The sequence below is a fragment of the Thamnophis sirtalis genome, unplaced genomic scaffold, assembly GCF_051295495.1.
Source record: "Thamnophis sirtalis isolate CommonGarterSnake01/CBP01778 unplaced genomic scaffold, rThaSir2_p1.2 scaffold_11, whole genome shotgun sequence".
Classification (NCBI taxonomy): domain Eukaryota; kingdom Metazoa; phylum Chordata; class Lepidosauria; order Squamata; family Natricidae; genus Thamnophis; species Thamnophis sirtalis.
The window spans coordinates 45,000,224-45,014,582 of NW_028261391.1; the positions used below are offsets into that span (position 1 = coordinate 45,000,224).

General features: G+C 42.2%; 1 protein-coding gene across 8 annotated transcripts in view; it reads left to right on the plus strand.

The window, feature by feature from the left end:
• LDB1 (LIM domain binding 1) overlaps nucleotides 1–14,359 on the plus strand; it is an 81,106-nt gene that overhangs the window by 42,402 nt on the left and 24,345 nt on the right. For all 8 annotated transcript variants that reach the window (XM_014053954.2, XM_087725718.1, XM_087725719.1 and 5 more), the window contains exon 2: nucleotides 13,552–13,654. In XM_014053954.2, the coding sequence (XP_013909429.1) occupies nucleotides 13,552–13,654 (103 nt within the window). The remainder of the gene's footprint in view (nucleotides 1–13,551; nucleotides 13,655–14,359) is intronic.

Consider the following 14,359-nt stretch of genomic DNA (forward strand, 5'->3'; position numbering starts at 1 on the left):
TTAGACTATCTGGCTGCGTTCTAGTTCTAGACTGTCTTTTTAGAGGATCTCCATATGTTCTGGTCTTGCGGGCACTGTTATGTCATACTGTTAATCAAAGAAGATATATCTGCCTTGTAATGATTGCAAATTATGACAATCATAAAATATTATTGATTAACTGCTGTGCAGACCCAAATTCATCCTTTGACCATAACTGATTTAATGAATTTGTAATGGCTGGGGTGTTGAACTTGATTAGTGAAGAATGTGAGATTGAATTTCACTTAAAATCCCTTTTGCAATTGGGAAAAGATGGATAATGCACAGATAACATCTTTGGATAGAAAATATCTTTCCTTATAAAAAATAGATCAGTTTTTCTGACATTATAGCTATCCATATGAATGGAATTTTAAGCAGGAAACATTCAGAATCGGAATCACTGTAATATACTGTATTTTTCAGACTACAAGACACACCAAGATTTTGAAGAGATAATTTTTTAAAAAGTTTTTGCCCTCCCCGGCTCCCAGGAGCATTCTGCAGGTCTTCCAAACCTGTTTTTTGTGAAAAACAGGACATGCAGAGAGTTTGGAAGGCCTGCAAAGTGCTCCTGTGGGCTTGAGAGGGCAAAAACACCCCCGTTTTGGTAAAAATCAGGCCCATTTTCACTCATTTTTGCCCTCCCCCGCTCCCAGGAGCACTCTACAGGCCTCTCAAACCCTCTGCACCCTTCATTATTTTGCAAAAACAGGCCCATTTTTGCAAAAATTGGGGCCGTTTTTCGCTCTTTTTTGCCCTCCTCAGCCCCCAGAAGCTCTTTGCAGACCCCCCAAACCCTGTGCGCATCCATTTTTACAAAAAACGAGATGCGCAGGGTGGGGTTTTGGGAGGCCAAAAAATGCTGTATTCAGTGTATAAAATGCACCCAGATTTTCACCCTCTTTTTTGGGTGGGAAAGGTGCATCTTATACTCCGAAAAATACAGTAGTCTAACGTATTGTCCATTTGTAACTTTTCTCTCTTATTTTCTGTTGAACCTCCACATTTGTATCTAATCCACTAATATTGAGATGATGGAGTTCAGTTACTGTATTAATAATCTGTCCATACATAATTCACTTCATCTTTAATAATTTTAATAATTTCAGCATGACCTGAAGTAATAGTTTGGGACAATAGTATAGAATTCTATATGCTGTGCTGTGGAATTGAAGTTTTTTTTAAAGGGGGGGGTGTTCTGGGTTTGTATGTTAGTGTTACTGTTCTATTTGTTTTCAGTTGTATGCAGAATCATGTACAGAAATACATGTTTTCTGAATATCTTATCTGTAATTTCAGCTCTTTTCCTGCAATGATGAACAAGGTATTTTCCTTTATATTTCGTTGCAGTAGGTGCTTTAGATAAAAGATATGCAAGGAGTAGAACTTCACAGTAGCTCAGTGAAATAATTTGAATACCAGCTGCTACCCATCCAACACTTACATAACAAAAGATTTTGATTGGAGTTGCAAACTGCATATGTTATCTACATGGTCAAAAATATTTTCAGTACATCCAGACACTGTATTTCTCATTGATTTTCTATGCATCTGGTAATCCAAATTTTTTTTAAAAAAATTAAAATCAGTATTCAGCAGAGTAAAGAGGCAAAATAGGTCAAGACAGGTAGTCCTCGATTTACAACAGTTCATTCAGTGACTGTTTGGAGTTTTACAAAGACCCTGAAAAAAGTGACTTATGATTGCTTTTCACACTTGTGACCATTGCAGTGTCCCCATGGTCACGTGATTTACATTCTGATGCTTGACAGCTGACTCACATTTATGACAGTTTCCATATCCCGGAGACATGGGATCCCCTTTTGTGACCTTCTGACAAGCAAAGTCAATGGGAAAACCAGATTCACTAACAACCAGGTTACTAATTTAAGAACTGCAGTGATTCATTTGACAAATGTGGCAAGAAAAGCCGTACAGTGGGCGAAAACTCACAAATTTCTCCCTTAGCAACATAAATTTTGTTGTGGTCATAAGTTGAGGGCTACCTGTACTATCCAGGTTTTATGGTAGGAGATACTTAAAGTGCTGTCACGTGTTAATACAGTTTTTACACATTATTTGTAGAGAGAATGATACTTTCTCCTTGCTATACTACTTTTCTAAATAAAGGGAGCCTTTTCTACACAAGGAAATTTTACCTGATTTGATCTTTTATTGGTACTTCTGAATCAGTTTCATCTATTTCATCAGTATCATTTTTCTTTCAGTCTGTTCCCCATGTAATGAAGCATGTACTGTGTAGTAACATACAAAAATATAAATCAACAGTCCTTTTTTGAACTGCTGGGGGAAAAAAAGAAGAAAATAAATGAAGAGGTTGGCTGATATTTTGGTGGCAATGGAGTATATTTTGATTCTCTGATACAAAAGCCATATTTTTGTCTGTCAAACCAACATTTTGTACCTGTAATGTAATTAGCAGCCTATGACAACCAGACCAGTTTTACTTTACCTAGTTCAGGTGGCGATGAAGCAAAGAGATTACAGTTGCTGTGGGTAAGATAGGGTCATGCAGCCTTTCCCAAATTAATACCTCCCAATGTGTAGGTTTCAGTTCAGTAATGCCTAGGCAGACAGAGATTTGGGGAGCTGAAATTCCCACATCTATAAAGCACCACCTAGTTATAGTACTTAAGGGATTTAGCAAGCAAGAGGCTAAATGGGGAGGGGGAGACTCAAAAATTTGAGTTTGCAAAAAAGAATGGGAAGCAAGTTCATTGCATTCCCATTTTGGTATGAACTGATACACTTTATACTTCACAAACTGATTGCAATTAAAGATCGTAAACAAAAATTGCAATTATTTTTAGTGTCCTTTTGCTTTTTCAATACAGTTACTTGATCAAATATTATACAGTGACATAGGGTACAGATACATACTATGAAAAATACTTTTTTAAGCATTGATAAATATAAATGAAAATGAGGGTGAAGGTTCATTCTCTGAGCTTGTGGGGTGGTTTCCAAATGTTTCATTACTAGGCTAGATAACATACATGAAAATGTGGACTTGCAAAATATTTGAATTCAAAAAATAGACGGGGTGGACCATTGGCAGATGGAATATAAATGCAACATGAAACAGAACTATTGTCTATGAGATCACAGTTGAGACTGTAGATTTTTCAGCCTTTGCCTTTTATATGCCCTATACATATGTGTTTGACAGTTGGTCTTACCTGAATTGTTATTTTGGGAGGTTTGCAGGATTAGCTAGGATTGGGTATTATGATGTCCAATTGGCCTCGAGACAGAGTTAAAACTGAAGCCACTGTGCTCCTTGCTTCTGGTTCCCAGTTTCAATGAGTCAAGTCTACTGAAAAACACCTGAAAACAAGTCATAAGGGGACACACCCTACCCTCTCAACTCCCCAATCCCATGGACCAATGCTAGGGTGGAAACCTGGCTAATCCTGCAAACCTCCCAAAATAGCAGTTCAGGTAAGACCAATTGTCATTTTCTGGAGGAATTTGCAGGATTAGCCAGGATTGGGACATACCCAAGTTAACATCCCTTGGGGGGGCAATATTGGTCCTGAGCTCCCCATGCGCTACCACCTGTTGTAACACCCTACAACCAAACACCACAACAGCCAATGCAAAAGCATCTAACCTGTAGTGCCTAATAAAGGGAGACGGGGATGCCCATGTAGCGGCCCTACAAATCTCTGCAATAGGCGCCTGTGTAGTCCACGCCACTGAGGTAGCCACGCTCCTGGTGGAATGTGCTGTAATGCCCTGTAGAACCGGTAGGTGCTGAACTTCATAGGCCAGTGCAATGGCCAATTTGATCCACCTCCTTATAGCAGAGGAGGACGCCCTCTTCCCCAAGGAAGACAGGTAAAAGGAAACGAAAAGTGCCTCAGATTTCCTGAGGCTCTCCGTGTGCCTCAGGTAATTGCACAAGGCATGCCTGACATCCAGCCTGTGCCAAAGACGTTCCCTATCATGTGTCGGGTCTGGGCAAAAATCCGGAAAGACCACCTCCTGCGATCTGTGAAAAAGGGAGTTTACCTTGGGGAGAAAAGTTGGATCCAGTTGCAGGACAACCCGATTATTGTGGAATGTGCAAAGATCCGACCTGAAGGTCAATGCCCCCAGTTCGGAGATGTGATGGGCCAAGGTGACCGCCCCGAGGAACACTACCTTAAGGGTCACAAACTTCAGGTCCACCATCCTGAGAGGTTCGAACGTTGCCCCGTAGTGAGGCTCCATGTTGGAAATCTCTGGATTGCCGGGGGGTGGAGGTTGCCCGCACCCCTCAGGAACCTCTTAACTAACGGAAGTGGAAGGAGCCCTTCTCCCTGAATGATCGTGGATAGGGCTGCCACCTGCCTCCTAAGGGTGCCATGTGGGAGCCCCTTATCCAACTCATCTTGGAGGAACTCCAAGATGTGCAGTACAGAAGCCTTGCGGGGATTCGCTCGTGAGACCCGGCACCACTCTACAAAGACCCACCAGGTGGAATCATGGATCCTGGTGGTGGAACCCCTGTGTGAGACCTCAATGGTGGAGATTACCCTCTGGGAAAGCTGGGTGTCCCTCAGGCACTCTGACTCAATCTCCACACAGCTAGTTGCACTAGGTTCCCCTGCCTGAGGTCTACATCTCTTCCCGGGATCCTCCATGGATGTGAAGGCTCATGAGGTCCGCAAACTACGCCTGGCACGGCCAGTAAGGTGCCACTAAGATGAGCTCCGCCCTCTCTGAGATCACCTTCCGAACTACCCCAAGGAGAAGGGAAAGGGGAGGGAAAGCGTAGAGCAGGCCTTCCGGCCACAGAGTCCGAAGAGCGTCGACCCTTTCTGCCCTGCGCCATCCGGGACTCCAAGAGAGCTCCCCACCCATACAAACTGGCATCCATTGTCAGGATGAGGAGCTCCAGCTCCCTGAACTTGCAGCCCTTGTGTAGCACTGGGGAGAACCACCACCTCAACGACAGCTGCACCTGCTGCGTCAATGGAACCTTTGCCACAGAATTACTGGAGTTGGACCTCTTATGCGGCAGGAGATGCCATTGAAGCGGCCTCGCATGCAGATGACCCCAAGGCACCAAGAAATGAATTTCCTCAGCAAGCTGGAGAGCACCACTACAGGAACAAAACACTGACGTCTAACTTGTCTAACTAAAACTAACAAAATAACTTCACAGTAATAGGACAGGAACACCTTCCCCCACCCAGAATCTATGATAGTCCCTAGGTGAAGAATCCTGGTGCTGGGGACCAGGAAACTCTTATCCAAGTTCACTGAAAACCCTAACTGTTGGAGCGTAGACACTATTAACGAAATGTCCTCCCTCGCACGCTTAAATGATGCAGCCTGGACCAAGATGTCATCGAGATAACATTGGATCCTGACAAAGCGTTCTCGGAGGGAAGCTGCCACCACAGCTACGACCTTAGTGAAAGTCCATGATGCGGATGCCAATCCAAATGGTAGGGCCTTATACTGATGATGCCTACCTAAATAGGAGAACCTGAGGTATTTACGATGGCCAGGGAAGATGAGGATATGGAGATAAACTTCTGTCAGATCGATGGAGGCCATGAGGTCATTATGCCTGATCCCCACCAAGATGGATTTAAGGGATGCCATCTTGAATATCCAAGATAGACCAAGTGAAAATTTAGAAATTTTAGCTCTAATATCGCCCTCCATGCCCCCGAACTTTTCGGAATGACAAAGAGGTTAGAATAGAATCCTGACCCTACTTGGTCCAGTGGAACCAGTTCCAGCACCCTAATATCTAAGAGATGTTGGATCGCCTGTCTCATGAGAGAGCGTTTATTCCTACTCTTGGCGACTGAAAACGTCCGAAAGTAGTTCAAGGGAATGGAGAGGAACTCCAGGCGCAGGCCAAATCTGATGGTGTTCAGAACCCAGGCATCTGTGGTAAGCTCAGGCGTCGGCAAACAAGATCAGTTTGCCGCCTATGGGTGGGGGTTGTATTGACCTATCTGCCCCGTCGAAGGGACAGCCACCTCCCCTACGAAAGGGCCTCTTCCTCTGGGGTTGGAACCTAGGCCTATCCCTCGGGTAGTGTCTATCCGACTGCCTATCTGATCTTGAAAAATACATGCTTTGTTGAATTTCCTGATCTGATGATAGGGCTGCTTCTGAAAATAAGGTACAGACTTCTGTTCCGACTTCTTCACGGGGGTGGGCATGACCTTATTCTTGTCCTCAATGAGGATCGGGTCCAACGGGATACCGAAAAAAGACCCCCCCAGCATAAGGTGATGAGGCCAGATGCCATTTTGCCTTGTTCTCAGCTTGCCACCCCCGCAGCCACAGGAGACATCGGGTGGAGAACGAGGAGGACAACGCCCGGGAGGGCATGCTTCATAGCATGCAGAGTGGCATCAGGAGAGAACTGTGCAACTGCAACCAGCTTGTTGAGATCCTGATGAGTATGCATCTCCTCCGGCGGAATCCGTTCCTCCATCTGCTGGAGCCAAAGGATAACTATGTGGCTGAAGAACAACTCTGAGGCAGCTGCCTTGATTGCCCACACGGAAGACTGGAACATTTTGCGAAGAGTCAGCTCTGCCTTCTTGTCATCGGTTTTCAAGTAATCAGCCACATCGCCGGACACTACCGTAGACGTAGGAGCCAAGGTCACCACTGGAGGGTCACCACTGGAGGGTCACCTGCAAAGCCTCAGAAAAACTAGGCTCCATGTTAAAGAATTTCCTAGCACTGCTACTAGAGTTAGGAAAAGTCCCTGGCTTTTTCCACTGTTTCTTAACAACTTCCATGAATAGCTTAGGGGCAGGGATTTCCTCCTTCGCTGGAGGAGGTTCTGAGTAAACCCGGCCCTCTGGTTTCTTTTCCGGGCCACCTACCTTGACACCTTCCTTGGTGTTCTCCATCTCACCCAGTTGTGCTGTGGGCCTCGCCTTGCGTAGCAGAGATTTGAACAAATCTGCGGGAAACAATCCTGAGAATGCTTTTGTTTCAGGCTTTGAGGGATCCTCATCATCGGACATATCTACTTCTCTCTGGATCTGATCCCCAGCCATGGAACCTTCGCTATCCAGAGAAGGTGAAATTGGCCGGTGCACTTTTGTGGGGGAGGATCTAGACCTGGCCTGAGCAGTGCTCCCCCCCATGACCTTTGCCCCAGTAGCAGGGCTTGCAGTCCCCTTCTTTAAACCAGTAGCAATTCCATGTGAGATTGCAGAGGAAATAAACCTGAATGCTTGCAGGAAGCTGTTCCATGTCTCTAATGAAGGAATCCTCCTCTTCCCCAACCTGTTCACAGTCATCGAGCTGGCGAGCCAAGGATGGCCTAATGGGACTATCCCCCCTTGGCCCCCCTGCATTGAAAAGGATCCCTCAGATAGGGGCCCTGTTCTACCATGGAAAGGGGGGAGGAAGGAGAAATATCCCCTGCATAAGGGAGAATCGCCCCTGGAAGGCAACCTAGACCTCGATCCGATAGGTATTCTGGATCTCAGGGGAGAACTCGGCATACCCCTCTGTTCAGCCCTGGACACCTGCTTTTCCAGGGCCCTGTGCCTCCTTTCTTCATCTCTCTGTAAGGCCTTGGAAGGTTTCCCACCAGCCATGGTCTTTCGCAGCCTTGCAGAGGCTGTGGGCCTTTCTCGGGCCCCACTGGAAGGTCCCTCCCCAGGAGACAATGGGGGGGGGATCAGGCCTCTCCTCTCCATCCGCCATGGTATCAGGTCAGGGCTCCTCCAAGCTCAGCCCACCCGACCAGTAGCAAAAAACAGCTTCCCCCAGTCACGGCCTCTGCGCAATGATTTCAGCCGCCGATAGACCTTTCCGGCCCCCTTTCAAGCTGCGCGGCTGCCGGCAGCACCACGCGCCGCACTGCGTGATTCTTGTCCTTGCCGCTCCAGGCCTCCTGGTCTTGCTCCAGGCCCGCAGGGCATTGCCGCAGCTACTGCTGTAGAAGGGATGGCTCCCCAGGATGGCAGGGATGAGATCGAGGCTCTCCGTAGCAGCCTCTGCCTCAGCCCATGCAGCCCACAGGAACACGAGGCCCAAAATGGCCACGGAATGCATCCTGCCTCTAATAGCCCCAACAAACAACTTGTAAAGCCCTTACCGGCGGCCGGGAGCAAGCCACACCAAGGGGAGGCTTCCAGGAAGCAGATGGAGGCAAAGGGGGAAGGCAGGAGAAGGAATTTGCAGGATGGCATTGGATTGTGTTTGGGAATCACTTGAACCAAAAGCAACTCGTCCTTCTTCGGCCAGACAGATTTGAAACTGGGAACCAGAAGCAAAGAGCACAGAGGCGTGGCTTCAGTTTTAACTCTGTCCCCGAGGCCAATTGGACATCATAATACCCAATCCTGGCTAATCCTGCAAATTCCACCAGAAAACAGAGATCTTCTAGTGTAAACATAGTCTTATTCTAATATAAGAAGTAATAACTATATGTACTACAGAGTATGGCAAGTGTACGTAGATGCCTTCTATGACAAAGATGAATGATTCTTTTTGAATAGAATCCCAGAACGCATTCATTCATTCATTCTCTATGGCTGCCCCTTTTAGTCAATGACTGAGTAGGTATTCTAGTTCAAAAGGTAAGCATTTAAAATTGAAGTATTCTGAACTCATGAATTAGTTTTGACTGTCAAGCAGCAGAGTATACAGTCCTTCCAAATAGAAATTTACCTTTGGAAATTCCATTTTCTTTTCATTGCAACAGTAGAAATTGGATAGGAGAAATGAAAATGTTGTCACCAGACAATTAAAAATCATAATGGACAGTTTATTGCATAACATCTGGAAATCTATCACTAGATCCAGTTGTATTTTTTTTAAATTTACATATGTGAGCACAAAATATATGTGTAATATATGCTGCTCAATAGTACATATTCAATCTAAATATTGAGCATAAACTTTGCCTCAGAGTAGAAGCAAGCAAGACTATGAGTTTCCAAATGAAAGTATTCTGAATGTTTTAAAGCAACTTGTTGTTTTATTATTAAGCTGTGCTATTCAAGGAGTTTTGGTCTTTGGTCCTTTAGTCCCTGGATTTTTTACATACTGGTAATTACAAAGAGATGCTACCCATGGGCTGACTTGCTCTATCAGGTTTTGATATTATGAGGTTAAATGTTCTCCCAAGATTGGACACAAGGATTTGGAAGCTTTTGTTTCCATTTTGGATTATTTTATCTATTAATTGGGGGAGGGGTTGCCTGCCTCATTCAAAAGTATCTGGGTGGGTGAATGAAACCAGGGAATAAGTGATAAAATAAAACAGATGGTAATAACTATAAATCAAAGGACCCCTTAAATGTCTTTTTAATAATTTCCTGCAGTTTAATAAGGTATTTTTTATGATAGACAAGTCTTAACAAAGTAGTTTCTTAAAATAAGTCCACTTCAAGCCATGATTAAAAGAATTAGCTTAGTCTGGCAAATCATATACCTTTTAGATGTATATCTAAAATAAGTTTCAAATCTTTATGGCTGACCATAAAGAGGGAAACTACATGAGTTTTTGGTTGTTAATCTTCATATAAATTAGAACACGGCATGGGCTTTCGCTACCTTCCTTGCCTCTCTCTCTTTCTCTCTTGCTACAGATATTTTGGAATGCCAAGTCTAGAGATGCTGTAAGTTGGCCAGAATCCTTTTTTGGTCAACCTGGGGTTGCAGTCAGCCTGGCAAGCTCCATTACTCACCCAGCAGCAGATGGTGACTGTCAAGGGATGCTGGGAGGGGAGGAGCAGGGTGGTTGCCTCGGTGATTTCTCTATCTCCACAGCAACGGAAAGGTCACCCAGAAGGTCCCTCATGCTCTCCTTTTCTGTATGAAGCTCAGAGATCTGTTGAAACATGAGTTAGGGATATGGCCGTAATTAAGGCTCTGCTGGGGCTGAGGCAGGATACAGTGGGTGAATGGGGTTTATAGGTGAGTTTTCAAGCTAAGTGGAATTTATTTTGGGGACGCCACTCCAAAACCTCTGGGCTCTTCCAAATGTTATAAATTGGAGTTATGCTTCATGCAAGTAAAATGAAAACTGAATTCACACTGCTTTATTCCCATACTCAGAATAATCTATTATTATTCCTATGACTGTGTCAAAATGCAGGTAGTCCTTACCACCACAGTTGACCCCAAAATTTATGTTGCTAAGAAGGATGGTTAAGAGAGTTTTGCCCCATTTCATGACATTTCTTGCCACAGTTGTTAAGTAAATCACTGCAGTCGTTAAGTTAGTAACACAGTTGTTAACTGAATCCAGTTTTCTGATTGATTTTGCTTGTCAGAAAGTTGCAAAAGGTGATTGCATGATCCCGGGACACTGCAGGCATTGTAACTATGAGTCAGTTGATCACGTGACCATGGGGATGATGCATTGCCTGTCAGTTACTTTTTTTTAGTGCCATTGTAACTTTGAATGGTTACTAAACGAACTAAGTTGAGGATTAAATGTACGTGCAAAACTAATTTACTTCTCTTGGATTTTGTAAGTTTCTGAATCTGTATCGTTCAAAGCTAATGTTCTGTCCAATACGTAGCAGCCTCCATTTTATCACAAGAGCGTCCCTATATACTACATGTTGAATGGGTTGTGTAAAATTGAGTGAATATAGATTACAGTTTTGCTCAGTTTTCCCACTCCAAAATTTGTTTCAACCTATAATCCATGCCATTTTCTTATTTTAAAAAAATACGCAAACATTGTGTTAATGTTTATGTACATTTCTCATAATGCGTTTAGTATACTGTACTTGTATGTGAATTATGCACAAGTGATTTTTTACATACTGGGTTTGTCTGCATTTTGTCTTTAAATTCATGCTTCTTTATACACATTTTGTTCTGTCACATAATTTTTTTTTTAAAGTGAATTTTGGCATTAGACTGTATATTTGTTTGGGTTAAATAACACTGAAATGCAATCCAGATTTCTTGGTTTCCAGAGCAACTGCTATAGAGCAACTATATCTTAATTGTAAAGAAGTATATATCTCAGGAATGAGTAGTATGGGCCACTCTTCAGCTGTTTTCTTTATATCATTGCTGGGAGAGTGACCAAAAAGAGTCTTTGAAATGCCAGGAATAAATATGCAATTATAGCATGATTGATCAATTGATCATATGCCATCAAGTTGGTGACAATTCTTAGTGGCCTTATAGATTTTCTCCATGAAGATTAGACCCAACCTGGTTCTTCAAGTCTTCCAATGGTGCATCCATTGCAGCTGAATTAAATTCATCCACCTTGCTATTGATCATCTTTTTTCCTTTTTCCTTCTACCTTTCCCAGCATTGTAGATTTAACAAGAGAGCTAGATATTTACCGAATTTATCCAGAATACAACAATTCAAGCTTATCATGCATACCTTTGCAACAGGTTGACAACAACCCCAAGTTTATTTATATAAAGATGCATTTCTTTATTTTCTTGACTATACATGGAATTCTCAGAAGTCTTCTCAAAAAGCAGTTTAAAAGCATATATATTATTTCTTTCTTGCTTTTTCAAATTCAACTGTCACTTTCATAGAGCATCACAAAGAAAAACATTGCCTGCATGATTCACTCTCCCCCCCCCCCCCCGGTATAGACACATCATGCTATTTGAGTATCATTTCTAAGTCCCTCATTGCTACTATACTGAGTGCTAGTCTGCAATTTTTTTATTGCGGATAATTGATCTTAAAAGGCAGAAGCTACCCATCACTTTGGTATCTTCATTGCCAGGTGAAGGGATTTTCTGTACCTGTTGTTATTAGTTTGGTCTTTATCTTTAATCTGAATCCCATATTTTTCACTTTGCTCCTTGACTTTTATATAAAATCATAATATGTAAAATTCCATATCTCGGCCTAATTTTTGATCTGGTGGTTTTTAGTTGTTTCTTAGTCACTTTTATTGTGGTGATGTTTCTGCAGTTGTCAGCTAAGCATTCCCAACATTAATTAAATAATCACTACCAACGGCTATACCTGAATGCAGAAAATGAGGCGCTGTAACATGTGTGATATAGACATGACGGCACCTGCCATGGATAGAACTGGTCTTTCTTGCTTTCTTACCAAGAGCTGTTAATGTTTTGGCATGTTGCTTCTTCCAGAAGAACAAAAGCAAGCTCTGGCTTTGTTCTGTTGATTTAAATGAGGAAAAAGGGAATGGGTGGAAAATTCATAACATCCATAAAAATGGAATGGGAGGAAGTGAGAGAAAGCGGAATCTTTGACACTGAAATGCATTGATTATAGACGTAATTGATGAGCAGTACACGGAGCCCTCTAGTGACATTTGTTGGCTGGCTAAGAGAATATCTCTAGAATCTCACTGCTGTTTTAAAGGATAATCCACCACTTGTTTTTGTTATATTTAAATGACATCTACCTCAATCCCCATGAGCTTTTCTGAAATTGACATGGTTTAGGAAAAAGCCATAACAGTTTCAAAACCCAACGACAAAACTTCTCTTCCTTGGAAGAACATGGTGGTTATAGGGAATAGAAATGAATGAATGTGACGATGAAATAATCAAATCTGCAGTGGATTACTGTTTCTTATTTTGGGGGAGTTTTGTGAAGTTGCCAACCCTTTGGTCTGTAATTGTAGAATATTCTATTCTGTAACGATCTTGAAGCTTATCTCTGTTAAATACTTTGATGGCACCAAGTCATGTGCCCATAAACAACTTCAGAAAGGTTAGAATATGAAAACAGACTCTACACTGAGGATTTTTATCATTGTGCTTAACCTGCAATTGTCAATAAGCAGGTCTTGTAATCTTGTGGAGAATGAAAGACCATCGATAAAAGCTCGGAACAATCCAAGTAGTTGGAGTACAGTAAATCATATGTACAAATTGGATTATACATATGAGAGAGTTTTCCAACATTGAGTACTAAAAGCTGCAATTTTATGTCCCATTAAAATCACCAAAGGGATCTAAACAACCTTCCTTGTATATGTATCAATGTGGTAATCTAAAAAAGATAAACTTATAATTCTGAAACACTCATTTGTCTCAGATAGTATGGATAACTCCTTTTGTCAACATTTATTTTTAGTTCTTCTGTTTATTTTTTTGAAGAAACTAATCTCCTAATGATCTTCCAGAAGACATTTGAAGTCCAACATGTCTGCGATATATTATTACTTTTGAGTTGTACCGTCTTAATAAAAATCAAAATCCTTTATTTACAGTAGGTTTGCCTGAGTAGAAAAAAATAATTCTGGTTATTAATTGTAAATATTAGTTAAAATTCCTACAAGAATTATCAAGGCTATAGAGGAAAATGCTTCCTTTAAACATTAGATTTTTCTCTAGTACTGATCTTCTTACACGTAGCCGTATTAAATGACAGCAGTGGGCTACTTGAATGAGTTAACCACTTCTATTAGGAACTTGAAGACATGAAACAGACCTTGTGTACTGCAGGGTGAGTCTTAGAGTGTCGATAACATCATAATAATATTCCATAAATGTTATGTGCTTTTTCTAAGTAGCATTCATTAATCTATGGCCTTTTTCCCTTCCTCAGGCTGTTCCTCTAAGTCATTCAAGCTGTACTCTCCAAAGGAGCCCCCAAACGGCAACGCCTTCACCCCCTTTCACTCAGGCACTATGCTGGATCGAGATGTGGGGTAAGTGAAAAGCTCTATAGTCCAAAATTGGGGTGTTCTTGATCAAAACCAATAAAATCTCAAATCTGCTTCCTCTACTCAGCTGTTTATAGCCATTGAAGGGTCTTAAAATTCCCAATTAGAAGAGATGAAAGAAATGGGTTCTGACATCTGACAAAGATCATTCGTGAACTATATGTACTTTTTTTTCTTTAAGGTCCATTCTTGATTGGAAAGAGGATAGGCCAACACTATTTATCATGCAGAGACACTGACGATACTATTTTGTGCTGATAATAAACGTGATTATTTATATTCTCCTGGCATGCTAGTGATCTTAGGAGCACAGTTTAAGTATCACTCTGGAGTAACAAGTTTCAAGTGGTAGGAAGTTCCAGGGCAGTTAATGTGTGGTTGTTGGAAAATGAGTCTACTTACTCAATGATCCACTGACCTATAACATACTATTCTTCAATGATGAGGAACCTGAGGATAAATGTGAGTCTTAAAGTAGAGAAAACTTTCTTGCAGGAATGTTGGACAGAGATCCACAGTTCTTATAGCAGAGTTAACAACCTGAATATGATGTAGGGCATGAGAACTCCCTGCATGTAATAAAGAAAAGGAAGTATAAGAATCAAAACTGCCAAGCAGCTTCTTGCCAGACAAAACTTGCTATCAAACTCCTTGACAGAGCAGGGGGATCTCCATGGAATAGGAATGGTC